Consider the following 15,767-nt stretch of genomic DNA (forward strand, 5'->3'; position numbering starts at 1 on the left):
GACTCAGGGGAATGCACTTCCAAGGAAAAGGGCTGGGATTTCGGTAAACCTGTTTGCCTGGTAGGTAAGGGAGGATGAGTGGCAGGGGATCTCCTGGCCTGGGGTGACATCATCCCCAAACCAGGCATCTCTGATGGGTGCTGCCCGCAGATAACTAACTTTGTTCATCCACACACCCAGAGACGGGCACTCTGCGGGATGCCTGGAGCAGGCTGGCCACGAGGCAGACAAGGACATGTCCCTGCCTCCCGGTGCCCCTGCAGCGCCTGGAGCAGTGCTCCTTCCACTGCTGGTGCTGCCCACTCGTCCCTACCCCGGCCGTGCCGCTGCATTCCCGTGCAAGCAGGCCCCAAAGGGGTTCCAGCGCTGAGCGGGGGCCGCTGCTGCTGCCCGGGGAGCGGGAGAGGCCCCTGTTGTGTGCCGGTTACCGGGGCAGGGTGGGATGTGGGATGTGGGATGTGGGATGCGGGCGGGGGGAAGCCCCGCCAGCGGAGGCGGCTGCTGGCGGTGACTAAGGCTCACGTGTGCCGGGGAGCGGGGGAGCAGCAGCTCCGAGGCCTCTCCAACAGCTGAGGTGGGGCTCGGAAACGGGAAATCGGTGTCTTTTTGGGGTGCCTGAGGCTGGGGCAGCCGCTCCGGGTGGTGCTGGCTGTGCATCGCCCTGCTGCTCGGGGCGGGGCGTGTTTGCTTCGCGCGTGACCGGAGCATCGTAAAATGTGTGTGCGAGCCCCAAAATCTGGGAGAGCAGGGGCTGGAGGTGGACGAGTGGCCGAGCAGAGCTGGGGGATGCTGAGCGCTGCGGGGACAGGCCCGAGGCGGGGGTGACGGGCGCGGGGTCCCAGCAGCGGCTGCGGGAGGAGCGGCGCCGGCCCGGGGCTGCGGGGCCGCGTCTGGAGCCGGGGCGAGGCGGAGCATCCCCCGGCCGCTCCCCCCGGCCGGGGCCGCGGGGCCGGGGCGGGGAGCGCCGAGCGTCCTCCCCCGCGGGCCGGGGGGAGCGGGGCTGGGCCAGCCCCTGCGCCTGCCGCGCCATGGAGCGGAGCTGCGCCGGGCGGGAGCCGCAGCCCCGGCCCCAGCCCCAGCCCCTCGGTAAGGATCCGCGGCGGCGGCGGCGCCGGTACCGGCTCCGGGGGGTGCCCGGGCCCCCTCCCGCACCGCGGGGCCGCAGGGACTGGGGCTGCGGGATGCGGCCCGGAGCTGCGGGATGCGGCCCGGGGCTGCGGGGTCTGCCGGGGGTGCGGGATGCGGCCCGCCGTGCCGGCGGAGATGCGGCGGCCGGGGGCGCGGAATGCGGCGGAGCGGAGCGGAGCGGGGCGGCGGCCCGGGAAGCTGGGGGGGGGCGGGGGGGGGGAACGCACTGCCGGGGCCGGGGCGGCTTCTCTGGAGGGACAAAGCCCGGGCACGGCCCTTCCATCTTGGGGAGGGCCGGAGCGGCCCCGGCCCCGCCGCCGGGGGGGTGCAGCGGGGCTGCCCTTGGGAAGCGCCGGGGGTGGCGGCGCCGGCGCCGCCCCGGCTCGTCCCCGCCGGCCGGTGGGCGATGCCCGCGGTGGGAGGCACCCGCTGCCCCTCTCCCCGCCGCGTGGGCTCGCGGCTCGTCCCGGCAGGGCCGGTCCCGCTGCCCCGGGATGAACCGGGCAGGGCGGCGGCGGCGGCGGGGCCGCGCTCGGGGCCGGGGTTGGCGCTGCCTCTCGGGGCTCCAGCGCAGCGCTCGCTGTGACTAAGCAGAGCTCCGCGGAGCCGCTTCCCACCGCGGGAGGAAGAGGAGAGGCGGCTCCCCTCCCCCTCGGCCCCAGCGCTCCATCGCCCGGGCCCGCGGACAGGGAGGGAGGGATGGCTGCGGCTCCCGGCGATGCTGGAAACCGGCGGCTCCCGCACCAGCCGGCCGCGGGTCCTGCCATCGCTGCCCGAAGGACGCGTCCTGCGCCAGACATGTTGTCTGAGTCCCGCTGTCTGTCCCCGCCGCCTTCCCGCCCGCCCTGGCCTGCCCGCTCGATGCTGTGGCGGCCCGGGGACCAGGGCTGGCTGCTCCCGGCCACCCTGTGGGTCACTGGCTGCTCTCCCGTGAGCACAGAATGGAGCTGAAGCAGCACGGGCGGTTTTGCACCATGTCCTCCTTCAGGGACCATCCCTGCCCTGTCCCGTGTGGGTGACCTGCATGACTGGGCAGCCCGGGCTGCTTCCTGTCCTGCTGTCCTGATGTCGGAGCCACCAGCAGGGACGGGATTTCACTCAAGGGACCAGGACCCACCATGTGCGGGGCAGCCAGTGGCACCGGAGGCCAGAAACTCCTGAAGGGCAGCCAGGGCAGGGTGTGACCTGCGGAGCTGCCCAGGTGGGCAGAGGGATGCAGTGCACATAGGGACGAGCACCAAGGCAGGGAGCAGGCAGAGCTTTGTCCTTATCCAGGTTTCCCCCAGCTTCTCCAGCCCTTCTCCCTTGGCACGGAGGAGAGGGAGGGCGAGCTGGTTGCCCGCCAGTGCCGTGTTTGGGAGCAGCAGCTCGGGAGTTCTCCCAGCGCGGGAGCCACTGCTGCGAAACCGTCAGAGCAACGTGATGCGACGTGCAGAGCGGTGATGTGACAGTCCCGTGGTGCCATGTCCAAAATAGTTAGCACAGCTCTCGCTCCTTGGAGGGCTCTGAGCAGGGTCGGGCAGTCCCACAGGCAGCCTGCTGGGAACAGAGCTGGATCCTGCACGGCCCCAGCCCTGGTAGGTGCCACATCCGTGTTGTGAGGCACAGGACCTGTTCTTTGGGGGTGCTGACCTGCTCCCCAAGGGGCTGGATGCTGGCAGGCTCGGAGCCCCATGCCCTGCCTTCCAGCCAGGTTTCTGTTTCCCAGCATGATGCTAGCAGACAGGTTTTCGGGAGTGTGCCTGGGCTGGCTGCCCTGGGCACTGGTGGCGCCGCACGGGTCGCCCCAAGGACGAGGGCACCTCCTGTCGCCACTGCTGGTGTGCCAGATGGATGGTGGGCAGGTGTTCCTGCCCCTGCCCTTGGGCTGCTTGGGCTTGCACTGTGACCACAGCCACGGTTTGCTCTGGGGGTGCTGGGGCAGCTGCAGCTCCAGCTCTTTCCTTCGTGTTTGTTTTAAACCCTGGAAACCCCCTGGCTCTGGCCTTGCTCTCGCCACGAGATCCCAAGTTCCCCTTGCTGCTCTCCAGCTCGGCACGTCACTGCTGGCTCTGGGAGCTCAGTGACCCCTGTCCTGGCCCAGGGGCTGGTGCAGTTCCCCCATGGCTGCCCCCATACCCCTATCCCAGAGCCTTGGCAGCACAGAAACCCTGGGAAGGGAGGCTGGATATGCCTCTTTCTCCTGCCTGGCACCTGGGGCCCTGCTGCCTGTCCCCTCCTGCCCTGCCCCAGCCTGTCCCCCAGAGCAGGGCTGTGGGCACTGGTGGGGCACTGTGGCTGAAGCCTGGCAGCTGCCAGCTGTGTTTCACTGGCTCCAAGGTGGCGGGGAGAGGAGCCAGCCATGGGCGACAGTGCCCGTGTGCCTGGGGACAGGCTGCAGGTGGCTGTCCCCGCTGAGGACAGGGTGTCATTGCTGATGGCGGCTGCCAGGGTGGCACTGGGCACCCCTGAGGCGTGGGCTGCTGGCATTGCCCATATCTCCCTGCCCAGGCATGTGAGCCAGCACTGAGGCTGCGTGTCAGTGCTGAATAGTGGGGACGTGTTGGGAATGTGCTGTGGACGTTCCAGGGATGTGTCAGGAGCACTTGCTCACTGTCCCTGTCATCCAGGTGTGGGGGTTGCTGCAGCACAGGATATCCCAGGAGCTGGGTGGGACAGGGCAGGGCTCAGCCCCAAGGCATGTCTGAGTGTTGAGCTGGAGGTGGGATCAGGGGTAGCACTGGGCCTTGGAGCACCCCCAGGGCTTGGAGCATCCTGGTGCATGCCACAGTGCTCTGGTGGCCTCAGGCAGAGTGGACACCAGCACAGAGCCATCCCTGCTCTGTGGCCACGGCTGCCTTCCTGCTCTGCACCAGGACCTGCTGACAAGGAGAGACTCAGGAACCCATCCCCATGGGGCTGCTGTCAAGGCAGGGGAGGCAGCTGGGAACAGCTGCACCAGGGAGGGCCTGAGGGTGCATTGCACACATGGATGTCCCCAGGGCTGTGGGGAGCAGCCCTGCAGGGCCAGCAGTGGCTCTTTGGGCTGGCCTCAGGGTCTTGTCCTTGGCACAGCAGGGATGTACAATGGCCAGGCTGGCTGGGCACTGTGACACTGGCACCTCTGTGTGGCTTTCACTGCTCAGCAATGACCTCCAGTGCACCATCAGCCCTGCTGATGCCCCCTGCCCTGCTGGGCACTGCACATGGAGCTGCCTGTGGCTGCCCTGGCTGTGCTGCAGAGCAGGAACACAAGGATCCGGAGCTGAGGGGAGCTGAGGTGACACCGGGCGCTGCCCCCCCGTCCTTTTGGGCAGTGCCCTGCAGGGACAGTTAACGAGGGCCGCCGGTCCGAGCAGCGCCCGCGGGCCTCGATGTGCTCTCGCTTCACGGCACCGGGATCTGCCTGCGCCTGGCTGAGCATCCCCGGCCATGTGCTGGCCAAGGAGCCGCGCTGCACCGGGCGCTGCCGCGCTGGAGGTGCCGCTGGTGGCACCAGTGCCAAAGGCACCCATGGGAGGGCAGGACGGGCTGGGTGATGCGGCATTGAGGGCAGCACCGTGGGGCTGGGTGCTGCAGGGCAGCCGTGCCTGCGTGTCTGGGGGGACGGGAGCTAATCCGTGTGGAATGCCCCGGCCGGGGGAGAGGGGACGCCCGCGCCGCCTGGGCGCAGGCAGCGTTGGGTTTCAGGGCAGCTGCCGTGCTGGAGCAGCGACAGGGACAGATGGTGGCAGGGCTGGCCCTGCCCCACCTTGGGGGGCTTGGCCGTGCCCACAGCCCTGCCCTGGCCACAGGTGCTGTTGTCTCTCTGGCCATGGGGCAGGGCTGCCCAGGGCTCTGTGCCTGGCTGTGTGGAGTGGCAGGAGGCACCCACTGTCCCCTGCCAGTGCTTCCCACACGCCCAGGGCTCTCTGAGGTATTTCCATCTGCTCAGGGGATCAGCCTGGCCTTGATGCTTTCACACTCTGTGGGCAGCACTTGGCTGTGCCACCATAGTGGTCACCCCTCCCAGCTGGTACACACGCAGTGACACTGCAGGTGCCATCCCGGGATCTGGCACCTGGGGGCTGCCAGGCCCTGCTGCCTGTGGCTGCCCATCTGAGGCAGCCCTGGGGGGACAGAGCAGGGCAGCCCCCAGTCCCAGCCCCTCACCAGACCGATGGCTGCCTCGCAGGGCACAGCGCTGGGGACATGGGATGTGCAGGATCGGGGCCAGGGGATGGGCTGGCTTCCTGCAGCACTAAATACCCGGAAGGTCTGCGGGGGGGCTGGGGCTGCCTGTGTCCCCACGGAGTCCAGGGTGGGGCACTGCCCTGCCCTGGGGGCTGCAGCAGCACCCCCAGCCCCTCTCCGGGGACCAGGGGAGCCAGGGTGTGCTCATGCTGTCAGTGCAGGAGGCTGGTAGTGCCCAGTGCCTGTTTGGGCAGCCTGGGCTGACCCTGGCTTGGAGCACTGCAGCGTGGGATGGGCGAGGAGCGGCGCCGGCTGTGTTTGCAGAGCCCACACTTTGCCCCTCGCTGAGGGCTGTGGAGAGCTCTGCAAACATGGCTGAGCCGTGTGTGACATCAGCTGGTGGTGGCTGCTGGTCACTGGGGTTCTGCCGTCCCCCCCTGGAGCCAGGGGCTCGCTGCAGTGGTGTCCATGGGGCTGGAACTGTGTGTCCTGGGGTGGGTCTGGCATCATCCTGGCCAGGAGTGACAGTGCTGCCACTGCATGGGGGTTGGAGTTGGGATCCTGGCAAGTACTGAAGGGTTTGTTTGCAGAGGGCTGATAATGGGGGCTGGGGGAGTCACCACCACCGTTGTCACTGTGGACACTCCCGACACCACTTCTACAGAGGGCACGTGCCATGGCACTGCCAGGCGCTGGCACCGCGTTGGGCTGTGCTCAGGGTGCCCAAGGGTCACCCAGAACGGGGACATCCCCCAGGCTGCCGGCCCCACGCGGGGAGGGGGCTCTGTCTGGCAGCCTGGTGTGCATTCCTGGGCCATGAGTTCATGGCTGCGGGTCCGTGGGGGCCACGGGCTGTCAGGGCTGTCACGGTGACGTCAGGCCAGGCCCGCGCCCATCCTGCCTCCGGCCGCGCCGCGGAGGCCTCGACGTCCTCGTCCCCTGGGGACAGTGGCAGGGGACTCTGTGGGTCCCTGGGGGTCTCTGGCCCCGTGTCCCCCCACGAGTGGCAGCTGCCAGGGGATGAAGGGCAGCTTTGTGGTGGCAGTGCCTGGCAGAGCCCGGCTGTCCCTCTGTGCATTGTGTGCCCAGCGCCTGGCACCCAGCATTGGGGCAACAGCAGCAGGGCTGAGGTGGGGTCCCACTGCCCTCCCCAGCCTTGCTCCTGAGGGCTGTGTTTGGGGGGACAGGGCTGTGTCCCCTGAGGGGAGGATGGGTCTTCCACATGCTTCCCCATCTGAGTGACCTTGTGCTCTGCTCTGTCCCTCTTGCAGGGAAGCCACCATCCCCGATGGGAGACAGCGTCCCCCTGCCCTCCGTGCCACCCCCTGCGCCTGGGGGTGCCCTGCAGGGAGAGCGCAGCTTCCCCCAGCATGGCCGACCTGGCCCTCCGGATGTCATCCCCTCGGAAAAGACCGTCCCACCCGTCCCTGCAGCCATCAGCCCCTCTGAGAAAATTGTCCCACCTGTCCCTGCAGCCATCACTCCCTCTGAGAAGATTGTCGCACCCGTCCCTGTAACCATCACTCCCTCTGAGAAGAAGATTGTCCCACCTGTCCCTGCAGCCATCAGCCCCTCTGAGAAGATTGTCCCACCCGTCCCTGTAACCATCACTCCCTCTGAGAAGAAGATTGTCCCACCTGTCCCTGCAGCCATCAGCCCCTCTGAGAAAATTGTCCCACCCGTCCCTGCAGCCATCACTCCCTCTGAGAAGATCACCTCGCCCGTCCCTGCAGCCGTGCCCCCCTCCCATCAGCCCGTGTGCCCCCCGGCTGTGATGCCCCCCTCTGACAGCAGCCCTCTGCAGCGTGACCGACTGGGCGCTCCAGCCATGGCACTGCCAGCACAGCCCGTGTCCCCCAGCCCTGCCACTACGGTCCCCTCAGCACAGAGTGTTCCCCCCCGGGGTGACCAGTCCCCCCCTGGACCCCCCAAGCCGCCAGGGATGGAGCACCCCAAGGAAGAGGCGCTGTCCCACCCCCCTGGCCAGCCTGTCCCTGCCCACGCTGCTGCCCCATGCTCTGTGGAGACCCTGCCCCTTGGGAGCCAGCCCCCAGCCCCAGCTGCCACCGAGGGGGCCCCTCCTGATGCCAAGAGCTCCCTGGGTGCCACAGCTGGGCCCTCAAAGGACGTGAGCCCCCGGAGCAGCCGCCCCTCAGCATCTCCTGCTGCCAGTCCCCGGCCCAAGCAAGGTGGGTGCCAGGAGGTTGTGGTGCTCCAGTGATGCTGCACCCGGTGGGCACAGTCCCTGGTGGGGCTGGGCACTATCCTGATGGTGTTTCCCCTCTGCAGATGCCCAGAAAGCCCAGGCAAGGCACAAGCAGGCGAAGGAGCGGCGCGAGGAACGGGCCAAGTACCTGGGTATGGAGCTGGGAGGGAAAGTGCGTGGTGGGGGGGGAGGCAGGGGCTAAGGAGCTTTGCTGGGTCATGGGCAATCCCATTAGCTGTGGTGAGCTGAGCCTGGGTGCGAACTGCAGTGCTGGCAGCTCTGCCCACCAGGCACACCGCTGATTCCCTGGCACACCGCTGACCCCTGGGCACACCACTGACCCCTGGGCACACCACTGACCCCCAACACACCACTGACCCCCAGGCACTCTGCTGACCCCTCAGATCACCACTGACCCCCAGGCACTCTGCTGACCCCCACGCATGCTGCTGACCCCCCAGCACACACTGTTGCTCCCTGCAGGTGCCACCAGCCCTGATCCCCGGCTCTGCCATGTGCAGGCAGCCCCAGCAGCCCCGCAGTGGCTCGGGGCAGCGGGCGAGCAGGGCCCCTGCGCCGAGCATGGGGCCTCCTTGTCCCCGCGCTCTTTCCACCCTCATTCCCCCATTGTTCGCCGCGCGCCTCGGCGGGCTCCCGGCGGGCTCCCGGCCTTCCTTTTGTCCTGGCCCAAACCCCTCCCTCGCCGGCCGGCCCTGATGCTGCCTGCCCTGCCTGCCCCGGCCGCAGCCGGCCCGTGGCCCCACGCCACCCGCATGGGCACGCGGTCCCAGCACGGCGCTGCCCGGGGCTGTGCCCCCGGTGCCACCCCGCTGCTGTCCTCCGCAGCTGCCAAGCGGGTGCTGTGGCTGGAGAAGGAGGAGAAGGCGCGGCTGCTGCGGGAGAAGCAGCTGGAGGAGCGGCGCAAGCGGCTGGAGGAGCAGCGGCTGCGGGCGGAGAAGCGCCGGGCGGTGCTGGAGGAGCGGCAGAGGCAGAAGCTGGAGAAGAATAAGGTGGGGATGGGGATGGGTATCAGGGGGCTGGGGTGGCACGTGGGATGCAATCCCTGAGGAGTTCTCATAGCTCCAGCAGCCCTTCAGGAGCTGCTTTGGGAGGTGCCCACTGTACCCATCCTCTGCTGCCACTCCTTCCTGTGCTGTGCCCAGCCTGTTGGCACATGTGCCGTGGCCAGGGCAGGCATCACTGTCCTGTCCCCCTCCAAGCACCCCAATCTCTGCCATGGCCTCATGCTGGGGGCTCTGGCTGGCCCCAGCCCTGCTCCCTCAGCTGCTGGGCTCAGCCTGTCCCTCTCCCTCGGGCAGGAGCGCTACGAGGCAGCGATCCAGCGGTCGGTCAAGAAGACGTGGGCAGAGATCCGGCAGCAGCGGTGGTCCTGGGCTGGGGCCCTGCACCACGGCTCTCCCGCACACAAGGATGGTGAGTGCTGGGCTGGGCACAGGCACCTGGGCACCCTGGGGCAGCTGGGCATCTTTCTGCCAGCCCTCAAAGCCAGCTCAGCCCCACTTGGTGGGCTGGGCACAGGTACCTGGGGACCCTGTGGCTCTGACTGCCATGGGGGCAGCTGGGCATCTCTCTGCCAGCCCTCAAAGCCAGCTCAGCCCCACTTGGTGGGGCATGCTGCCGTCACTCTGGGCTGTGCTGGGGACTGATGGGGTCCCGTGGCTGTTCCCTGCTCCTGTGGGGCTGGGTGTAAGCTGGAGGCTGTGTGTCACAGTCCCTGTTCCACTCAGAGACCTGCCTGGGGGCAGCCCTGGCTGCCTCAGCATGCCATGGCCACGCTGCCAGGTGTCCAGCAGCTGTGAAGAGCCCCTGGCCCCAGGGGTTATGGGGCTGCACGAGGCCTCTGCAGGCTCTGGTTGGGTCTGTGCTGTGGCGTGTCCCCTTGTCCCCCAGCTGGGTGGGGACAGTGCTTGGCCCCTCCAGGTCTGATATTGACGTGACTGTGGCTGCATGTGTGGCTGCAGAAGCTCGTCCTGCTCTGTGGGGGCTTCCTGGGGACATCCTGAACGATTCAGCAGTTGGACAAGTGGAGGTCTCCACTGTCCCCTGACTGCTGTGCTGTGCTGGCAGGTGCCAGCACTGTCTGGCATGGATGGTGACATAGGCGAGAGTGCTGAGAGGAACTGTCTGGCCTTCACGTGCCTTGGGACAGCTGTGGTGGCCCTGGCTGTACCTGGCCAAGTTGTGTACAGGTGTTGTGTTCCTGGCTGTACCTGGCCAGGCTGTGTACAGGTTCCTGGCTGTACCTGGCCAGGCTGTGTGTACTATCAGGTGTACTGCCAGGCTGTGTGCACTGGCACCGTGTGCCCAGTGCCATGTGTGTTCAGGTGTTGCGTGCCCGGCTGTACCTGGCTGGGCTGTGTGTACAGGCTCCACGTTCTGGGTGTGCCTGTCTCGGTGCCATGTGTGCCACTGTGGATTGTGGCACGCTCAGGGTGTCTCTGGTGCAGCACCTGGCAGGGTCTGGCAAGAGGACACCCTCCTCTGCCACTTCCCGTCGGGATGTGCTGCTGGAGCTGCTGCCAGCTTCACTCACCAATCTCCCATCTCCACCAACCCTGAGCTTCCCTGGCTCTTTGTCCAGAGCAGCCAGGCAGGATGGGGAGATCCCAGCTACCTGTGGGGGTGCTGCCAGCCACCAGCCCTGTCCTGGCAGTGCCATAGTGACCCAGCACCGGTGTGATGTTGTCTCTGTCTGTCTGGACCTGCTGTCCTCGCCTGCTCCCCCAGGGTGGATGCTCGCCTGGTGCTGCCGAGGTCCCCGGCCACCCACTCCTGATTCCCAGAACTGTGTTTGGGAAAATTGTTATTGCAGGGCCTGGGAGCCGCCCTGGCTCTCTGAGGACGAGATTCCTGCATGATCCCAGCATGACCCTGCAGGGTTCAGATGCTGCCATACTGAATGCCAGTGCTGTGTGTCGTGTCCCCAGACACCAGTGTCTCCTCTGGCCCCACTCTGTGCCGTGTCACTGGATTCCAGCATCTCCTGCCCCACTCTGTGCCGTGTCACTGGATTCCAGCATCTCCTCTCCCACTCTGTGCCGTGTCCCCAGACTCCAGCATATCCTCTCACATTCTGTGTTGTGTCCCTGGATTCCAGCATCTCCTGCCCCACTCTGTACCATGTCCCTGGATTCCAGCATCTCCTGTCCCATTCTGTGCTGTGTCCCTGGACTCCAGCATCTCCCCTGGTCGTTCCACTTGTGCCCCAGTGCCCTGGCACGTCCGTGCATGCTGCATGTGGGGGGCCTGGCCCCGGCCCCGGGACCTTAATGCCCTTGTGTCTTTTCCCTCCTCCAGGTGCGAGCCGGTGCTCGGTGTCCGCTGTAAACCTCCCCAAACACGTCGACTCTATAATCAACAAGCGGCTCTCCAAATCCTCCGCCACCCTCTGGAACTCTCCCAGTAGAAGTAAGAGCCCTTTGCGTTTGCCCCAGCGCAGGGGGCACAGCCAGGCCCCCGCCCAGTGCTGGGGACCCCCAATGCCAGGGTCCCCCATGCCCAGGTGCCCGCGGAGAGAGGAGAAGCCGTTTGCTGTTTGGGGGAGGAGGCTGGAACCGCCCGGTGGCTCCTTGAGGCTGTGTGGGCTGGGAGGAGAAGGAAGAGGAGGAGGAGGAGGAGGAGGAGGAATGGCAGCCCCATGGGGCGCCAGGATGAGATGGGAGCTTGGCTCCCTGCCCCAGGGCAGCTCTGGTGGGTGCTGGTGCAGCCACAGAGGGGCTGCCTGTCACCTGCCCTCCTGGGGCTGGGCACAGTGCCAGTGCCCCCTCAGGCTCCTGGGTGCCACAGAGCTCTGTGGCCATGGTGCTGCAAGGTCATCCTGGCCCTGGGAGCGCTGCCCAGGGCTGCAGCCATGCCAGAGGGATGTGTCCAACAGAGGGATGTGTCCAGTGCTGTTGTGTTTCGGGGTTGCCTGGCGATGGGCGCCTTCCCGGACGGGTATAAATAGCCAGAGCAGCTGACGCCGGTGGCTGTGGTGACGCAGGCAGCTCCCACCACCCTGTGTGGGGCTCAGCCCAGGGACAGGCACCTGGGGGCTGTCAGCACTGCCCCGGTGGGAGCAGCATCTCCCTGGGCCCGTGCCAGACCCGCTGCCACCCTGTCCCCCTGCAGCGTCCGTGGCTCTGTGCTCTCCCCTCCCAGCAGCTGGTGCTGCCCCTGGCCTGGTGCCCAGTGGAGAGGGGCAGAGGGGCCCTGTCTCCACGGGGGGTTTCCATGCGCCACAGGGTGTTTGGTGACGTGTGCTCAGCTTGGTGCCCAGCTGAGCCAGCTGTGTGGCCAGCCATCGCCGTTCCATGGGTGCTGTAATCCCGGCCTGGTGATTTAGCACAGCTCCCGTGGGATGAGGGCACACTGTGGTGTCCCCCGGGCAGCTGGCACGTGCCAGGGCCTTGCTCACACAGGGCAGGGGCACAGAAGGGTGCCATTGCTGGGCACAAGGAGAGGGCAGACCAGGGGAGCTGCTGTCACCAGGGTGAGACCCGGCACCACTGGTACACGGTGACTGCGGTGTCCACAGAACACAAGGGCACTGTTGTCGTCATGCCACAGCGCCGTCCACAGACACCCACACCCACCCACAGGCACGGCCCTTCATCCTGCTCAGCTCTGTGGGGCCGTGGGGACCCCTCCCCAGCACGGCCAAGCTCTGGGCACTCCTGGAACTGTGCATGCACCGTGGTATCGCTGCAGACACACCACTGCTCCCTCTCAGCGGCGGCTGAGCTGCAGTCTGGAGCTTTGTGGTGCACTAATGGCCCCTCTCCCTTCCCAGACCGGAGCTTGCAGCTGAGCCCATGGGAGAGCAGCATCGTGGACCGGCTGATGACGCCCACCCTGTCGTTCCTGGCGCGCAGCCGGAGCGCCGTGACGCTGGCTGGCAATGGCAAGGAGCAGGGTGAGCCCCAGGGGTCAGGGACACGCAGCTCCTGGCACAGGCAACCAGAATGAGGGAGGCTGGAGTCAGTGGGCAGCTGGCATTGGTGCCAGCTCCATCCTGACTCTGCTCACTCTCCCCCAGTGCCTGTGTGCCCCCGTTCAGCCTCCGCCAGCCCCCTCAGCCCCTGCCACAACCACCGCCTGCCGCACCGCTGCTGGGAGCGCCGGAAGGCGGCCGCCGCCAGCCCCGACGTGACACCGCGCCGCAGGACCGAGCCCTCGCCCGTGAGTGCCACCTCCCCGGGGTGCCAGGGCAGCTGTGGGGCACGGCGTGGCTTCCACCCAAGCCCAGCACTGACGCCATCTGTCTGTCCTTGGCCGGAGCAGAAGAAGAAGGAGAAGAAGGAGAAGGATCGGGAGAATGCCAAGGAGCGCAGCGCCCTGTCCCGCGAGCGCAGCCTCAGGAAGCGGCAGTCACTGCCGGCGGCACAGCCCCGGCTCCTGCCTGCGGCTGACAGCAGGTCGGGACCCCCACCCTCCCTGAGGCTTCCCAGCCCCTGACCCCACCCGAGGGCTGCCCCAGCCCCACTAACACTGCCTCTTGCTCTGTTTGCAGCCCCGGCCCCAAGAACCGTACCTCATCCCCTGCCGCACCCAAGAACCGTCCTTCATCCCCTGCCACCCCCAAGAACCGTCCTTCATCCCCTGCCACCCCCAAGAACCGTCCCTCGTCCCCTGCCACTCCCAAGAACCGTCCCTCGTCCCCTGCCACCCCCAAGGCCCGCCCGGCGTCCCCCAGCCCAGCCCTCAGCTCTCCCCACAAGCCACCCCTGCCTCGAAGCGTCCATTCCTCCCCCAAGGTGCGGGCCAGGGCTCGGGAGGAGCGGGGGGAGCAGGAGGGCCAGGCCAAGACACGGGAGAGGAAGGAGGAGGAGCGGGGTCCGGCACCCCCAGCCCTTCCTGAGCCCTCCAAGGTGCCCTCAGAGGCGACAGCAGGTGGGTACAGCATCACCAGGGAAGCTGCAGGGCTGGGAGAAGCCAGAGCAGCCCTGACACTGCCTGTCTCCCCCAGGCCCCCCAGTCCCTGCAGCACCCGGCCCTGTGCCAGCCAGCCCCCCAGCCAGACCTCCCGCTGGCACCACGGACCGGGAGGAGGCTGCCCGGCTGTTGGCAGAGAAACGCCGCCAGGCCCGGGAGCAGCGGGAGCGGGAGGAGCGGGAGCGCCGGGAGCAGGAGGAGCAGGAGAGGTGGGTGTTGTCCCCTTGGCCCCCAGCCCCGCGCTCCTGCCGTGCTCAGGGCTCCCTCCCCGCAGGCGGGCGCAGGAGGAGCGGGCACAGCGGGCGGCCGAGGAGCAGAGCCGGAGGGAGGCCCTGGCACGGCAGCGGGAGGAGGAGCGGCGGCTGCAGGAGGAACGAGAGGCCCAGGAGAGAGCCCGGGCTGAGCGAGAGGAGGTGGAGCGGCTGCAGAGACAGGTGGGGGTGACACAGTGTGAGGGAAAGGGGCTGCAGGAGTGGGGGACAAAGGCAGGGATGGAGGAGGAAGGTGGGGATGTTCTGCTGTGATTCACTCTGGTGAGAACCAGCCCCTCAAGGCTCAGGGTGGCAGGAGGGAACATGGGGCAGGGCTGTGCTGAACTGTCCGGGCAGCACATCCCCACAGTCCCTGCCCCATCTCTTTCCCCCATCACATCTCATCCCTTCCTGCCCTGCTGTGGCACAGAAGGAAGAGGCCGAGGCGCGGGCACGCGAAGAGGCTGAGCGGCAGCGCCTGGAGAGGGAGAAGCACTTCCAGCGTGAGGAGCAGGAGCGGCTGGAGAGGAAGAAGGTGAGGCTGGGGGGCATCTCCAGGCATGGGGCACGGCAGGTTTTTCCCTGGAAGGGATCCTGCCTGCCTGGGGCAGGTCTGGGTGGTCAGGGCCGTGTGTGAGTCCCTGTGTGACCGCAGCGCCTGGAGGAGATCATGAAGAGGACGCGCAAGTCGGACGCAGCAGACACCAAGGTGGGAGCCTGTCCCCTGTCCTGGGGCACTGGGGACTTGGGCACTCAACAGAGCCCTCCTGCCCCTGCCTGCAGCCCCTCACAGCTCTCCTGTCCCTGCAGAAAAAGGACGACAAGAAGGTGGTGAACGGGAAAGCAGCCCAACAGGAAGATGTCCCAGGTGTGTGGACAGCCCGGGCTGCTCCCCCTGGCCATGCTCTGGCCTGGGCCATGGCTGAGCCGGGTTCTGCCTTGTCCTCAGGCCGTGAGAAGCACCTGGGGCCAATCCCCAAGGCAGAGGAGCTCCCAGAGATGGAGACCCCAAGTGCAGGGACGCCGGGGGGAACGAAGGGCCTGGTGGGCGAGGGGCTGCAGCCAAGGTGAGACACCGTGGGTACACTGGGAGGAAGCTGGGGGGTGGCAGGGCCGGGGCTGAGCCCAGCCCTCCCATCCCGCAGCTCCAAGGAGGCGGCAGCCCTGGTGAACGGCGTGCAGCCCGGCAAGCACGAGAATGGCTTCTCGGGCACCGAGGGCTCCAAGGAGCTGCGGGATCTCTCCCACCATGGTGGCAGCCCCGGCAGCATCATTCCCTTCGGCGACAAGGAGCCCTTCCTCAAGCAGGCCGTGGTGAAGCCACCGCAGGTGACAGGTGAGCAGCAGGAGGGGTGTGGGGGGACGCTGCTGTGAGCACCCCAAGCTCACAGCGCTCTCCCCACCCACAGAGGTGCTGTGAGGGCCTGGCTGATGTCCCCAGGAGCCAGTGCCTGTGCCCTGACCCCAGTGGCCCACGCAGATCTGTAGCTGTCGTCACAACACGAGCCTCGCTGCTCCTCCCGGGCGCCCGGGGGCTGCAGGGCCCCAGCGAGGATGCCTGGCTCCTCTCTTTGTTCTCGTTTTTATTTCGTTTTGTTGGTTTTTTTTTTATTTTAAATATGCACCTTATCAGACTGACAGCCCACCCTCGCAGCCCGCTGGAGCCGCCCCAGACGTGTGGTGTAATGATGTAGTTATTTAACTCGCTGGGTACAACGTCTGTGAATACTGTAAATAGAGCCGGCCGGGCGTGGGGATGCTCTGGGGGGCTCGGGGCTGCTGTCACAGCTCCCGGTGCCCACGTTCCCCCGCATGTCCGTGTGTCCAGTGTCCCCGGGCCCGGCCGGCACCACGCTGCTCTGTGCCCTTGTGACAGTGTTATGCATCCAGACAACCTTTGACAACAATTAAAAGTGGACAATGCCCTCGGTGTGCCTCTTTGTGTCCGGGGAGGGGACTGGGATGGGCTGGGTTGGGCAGGGCAGGGCTGGGCTCTCTCCCGGCCCCCACAGCAGCGGGGCAGGTTCGCCCCCGTGTCCCGGCTCGCCCCTAGAGCTGCCCGCTCCAGCGCTTCACACCCGACGATGGGGAGAAAC

The 15,767-nt window shown here is 67.3% G+C and overlaps 1 protein-coding gene across 5 annotated transcripts; it reads left to right on the forward strand.

The window, feature by feature from the left end:
• Nucleotides 1-488: 488 nt before the first annotated feature.
• On the forward strand, nt 489-15,596 carry MAP7D1 (MAP7 domain containing 1). Of its 5 annotated transcripts, XM_064731495.1 has the most exons (19): nt 782-1,086; nt 6,552-6,743; nt 6,873-7,469; nt 7,570-7,638; nt 8,333-8,496; nt 8,806-8,920; nt 10,805-10,915; nt 12,279-12,401; nt 12,525-12,667; nt 12,770-12,903; nt 12,999-13,378; nt 13,455-13,629; nt 13,695-13,854; nt 14,102-14,206; nt 14,327-14,380; nt 14,482-14,539; nt 14,621-14,738; nt 14,817-15,007; nt 15,081-15,596. In XM_064731495.1, exons 1-19 carry the CDS (start codon nt 1,029-1,031, stop codon nt 15,089-15,091), a joined length of 2,958 nt encoding a protein of 985 aa, XP_064587565.1. In that variant the 5' UTR covers nt 782-1,028; the 3' UTR covers nt 15,092-15,596. The 5 variants fall into 5 exon arrangements, with proteins under 5 accessions (XP_064587561.1, XP_064587562.1, XP_064587564.1 ...); XM_064731491.1 differs by lacking the exon at nt 782-1,086 and adding an exon at nt 489-574 and having other exon boundaries at nt 6,552-7,469; XM_064731492.1 differs by lacking the exon at nt 782-1,086 and adding an exon at nt 615-716 and having other exon boundaries at nt 6,552-7,469.
• Nucleotides 15,597-15,767: the final 171 nt, after the last annotated feature.

Source organism: Zonotrichia leucophrys, chromosome 23 (assembly GCF_028769735.1).
Source record: "Zonotrichia leucophrys gambelii isolate GWCS_2022_RI chromosome 23, RI_Zleu_2.0, whole genome shotgun sequence".
Classification (NCBI taxonomy): domain Eukaryota; kingdom Metazoa; phylum Chordata; class Aves; order Passeriformes; family Passerellidae; genus Zonotrichia; species Zonotrichia leucophrys.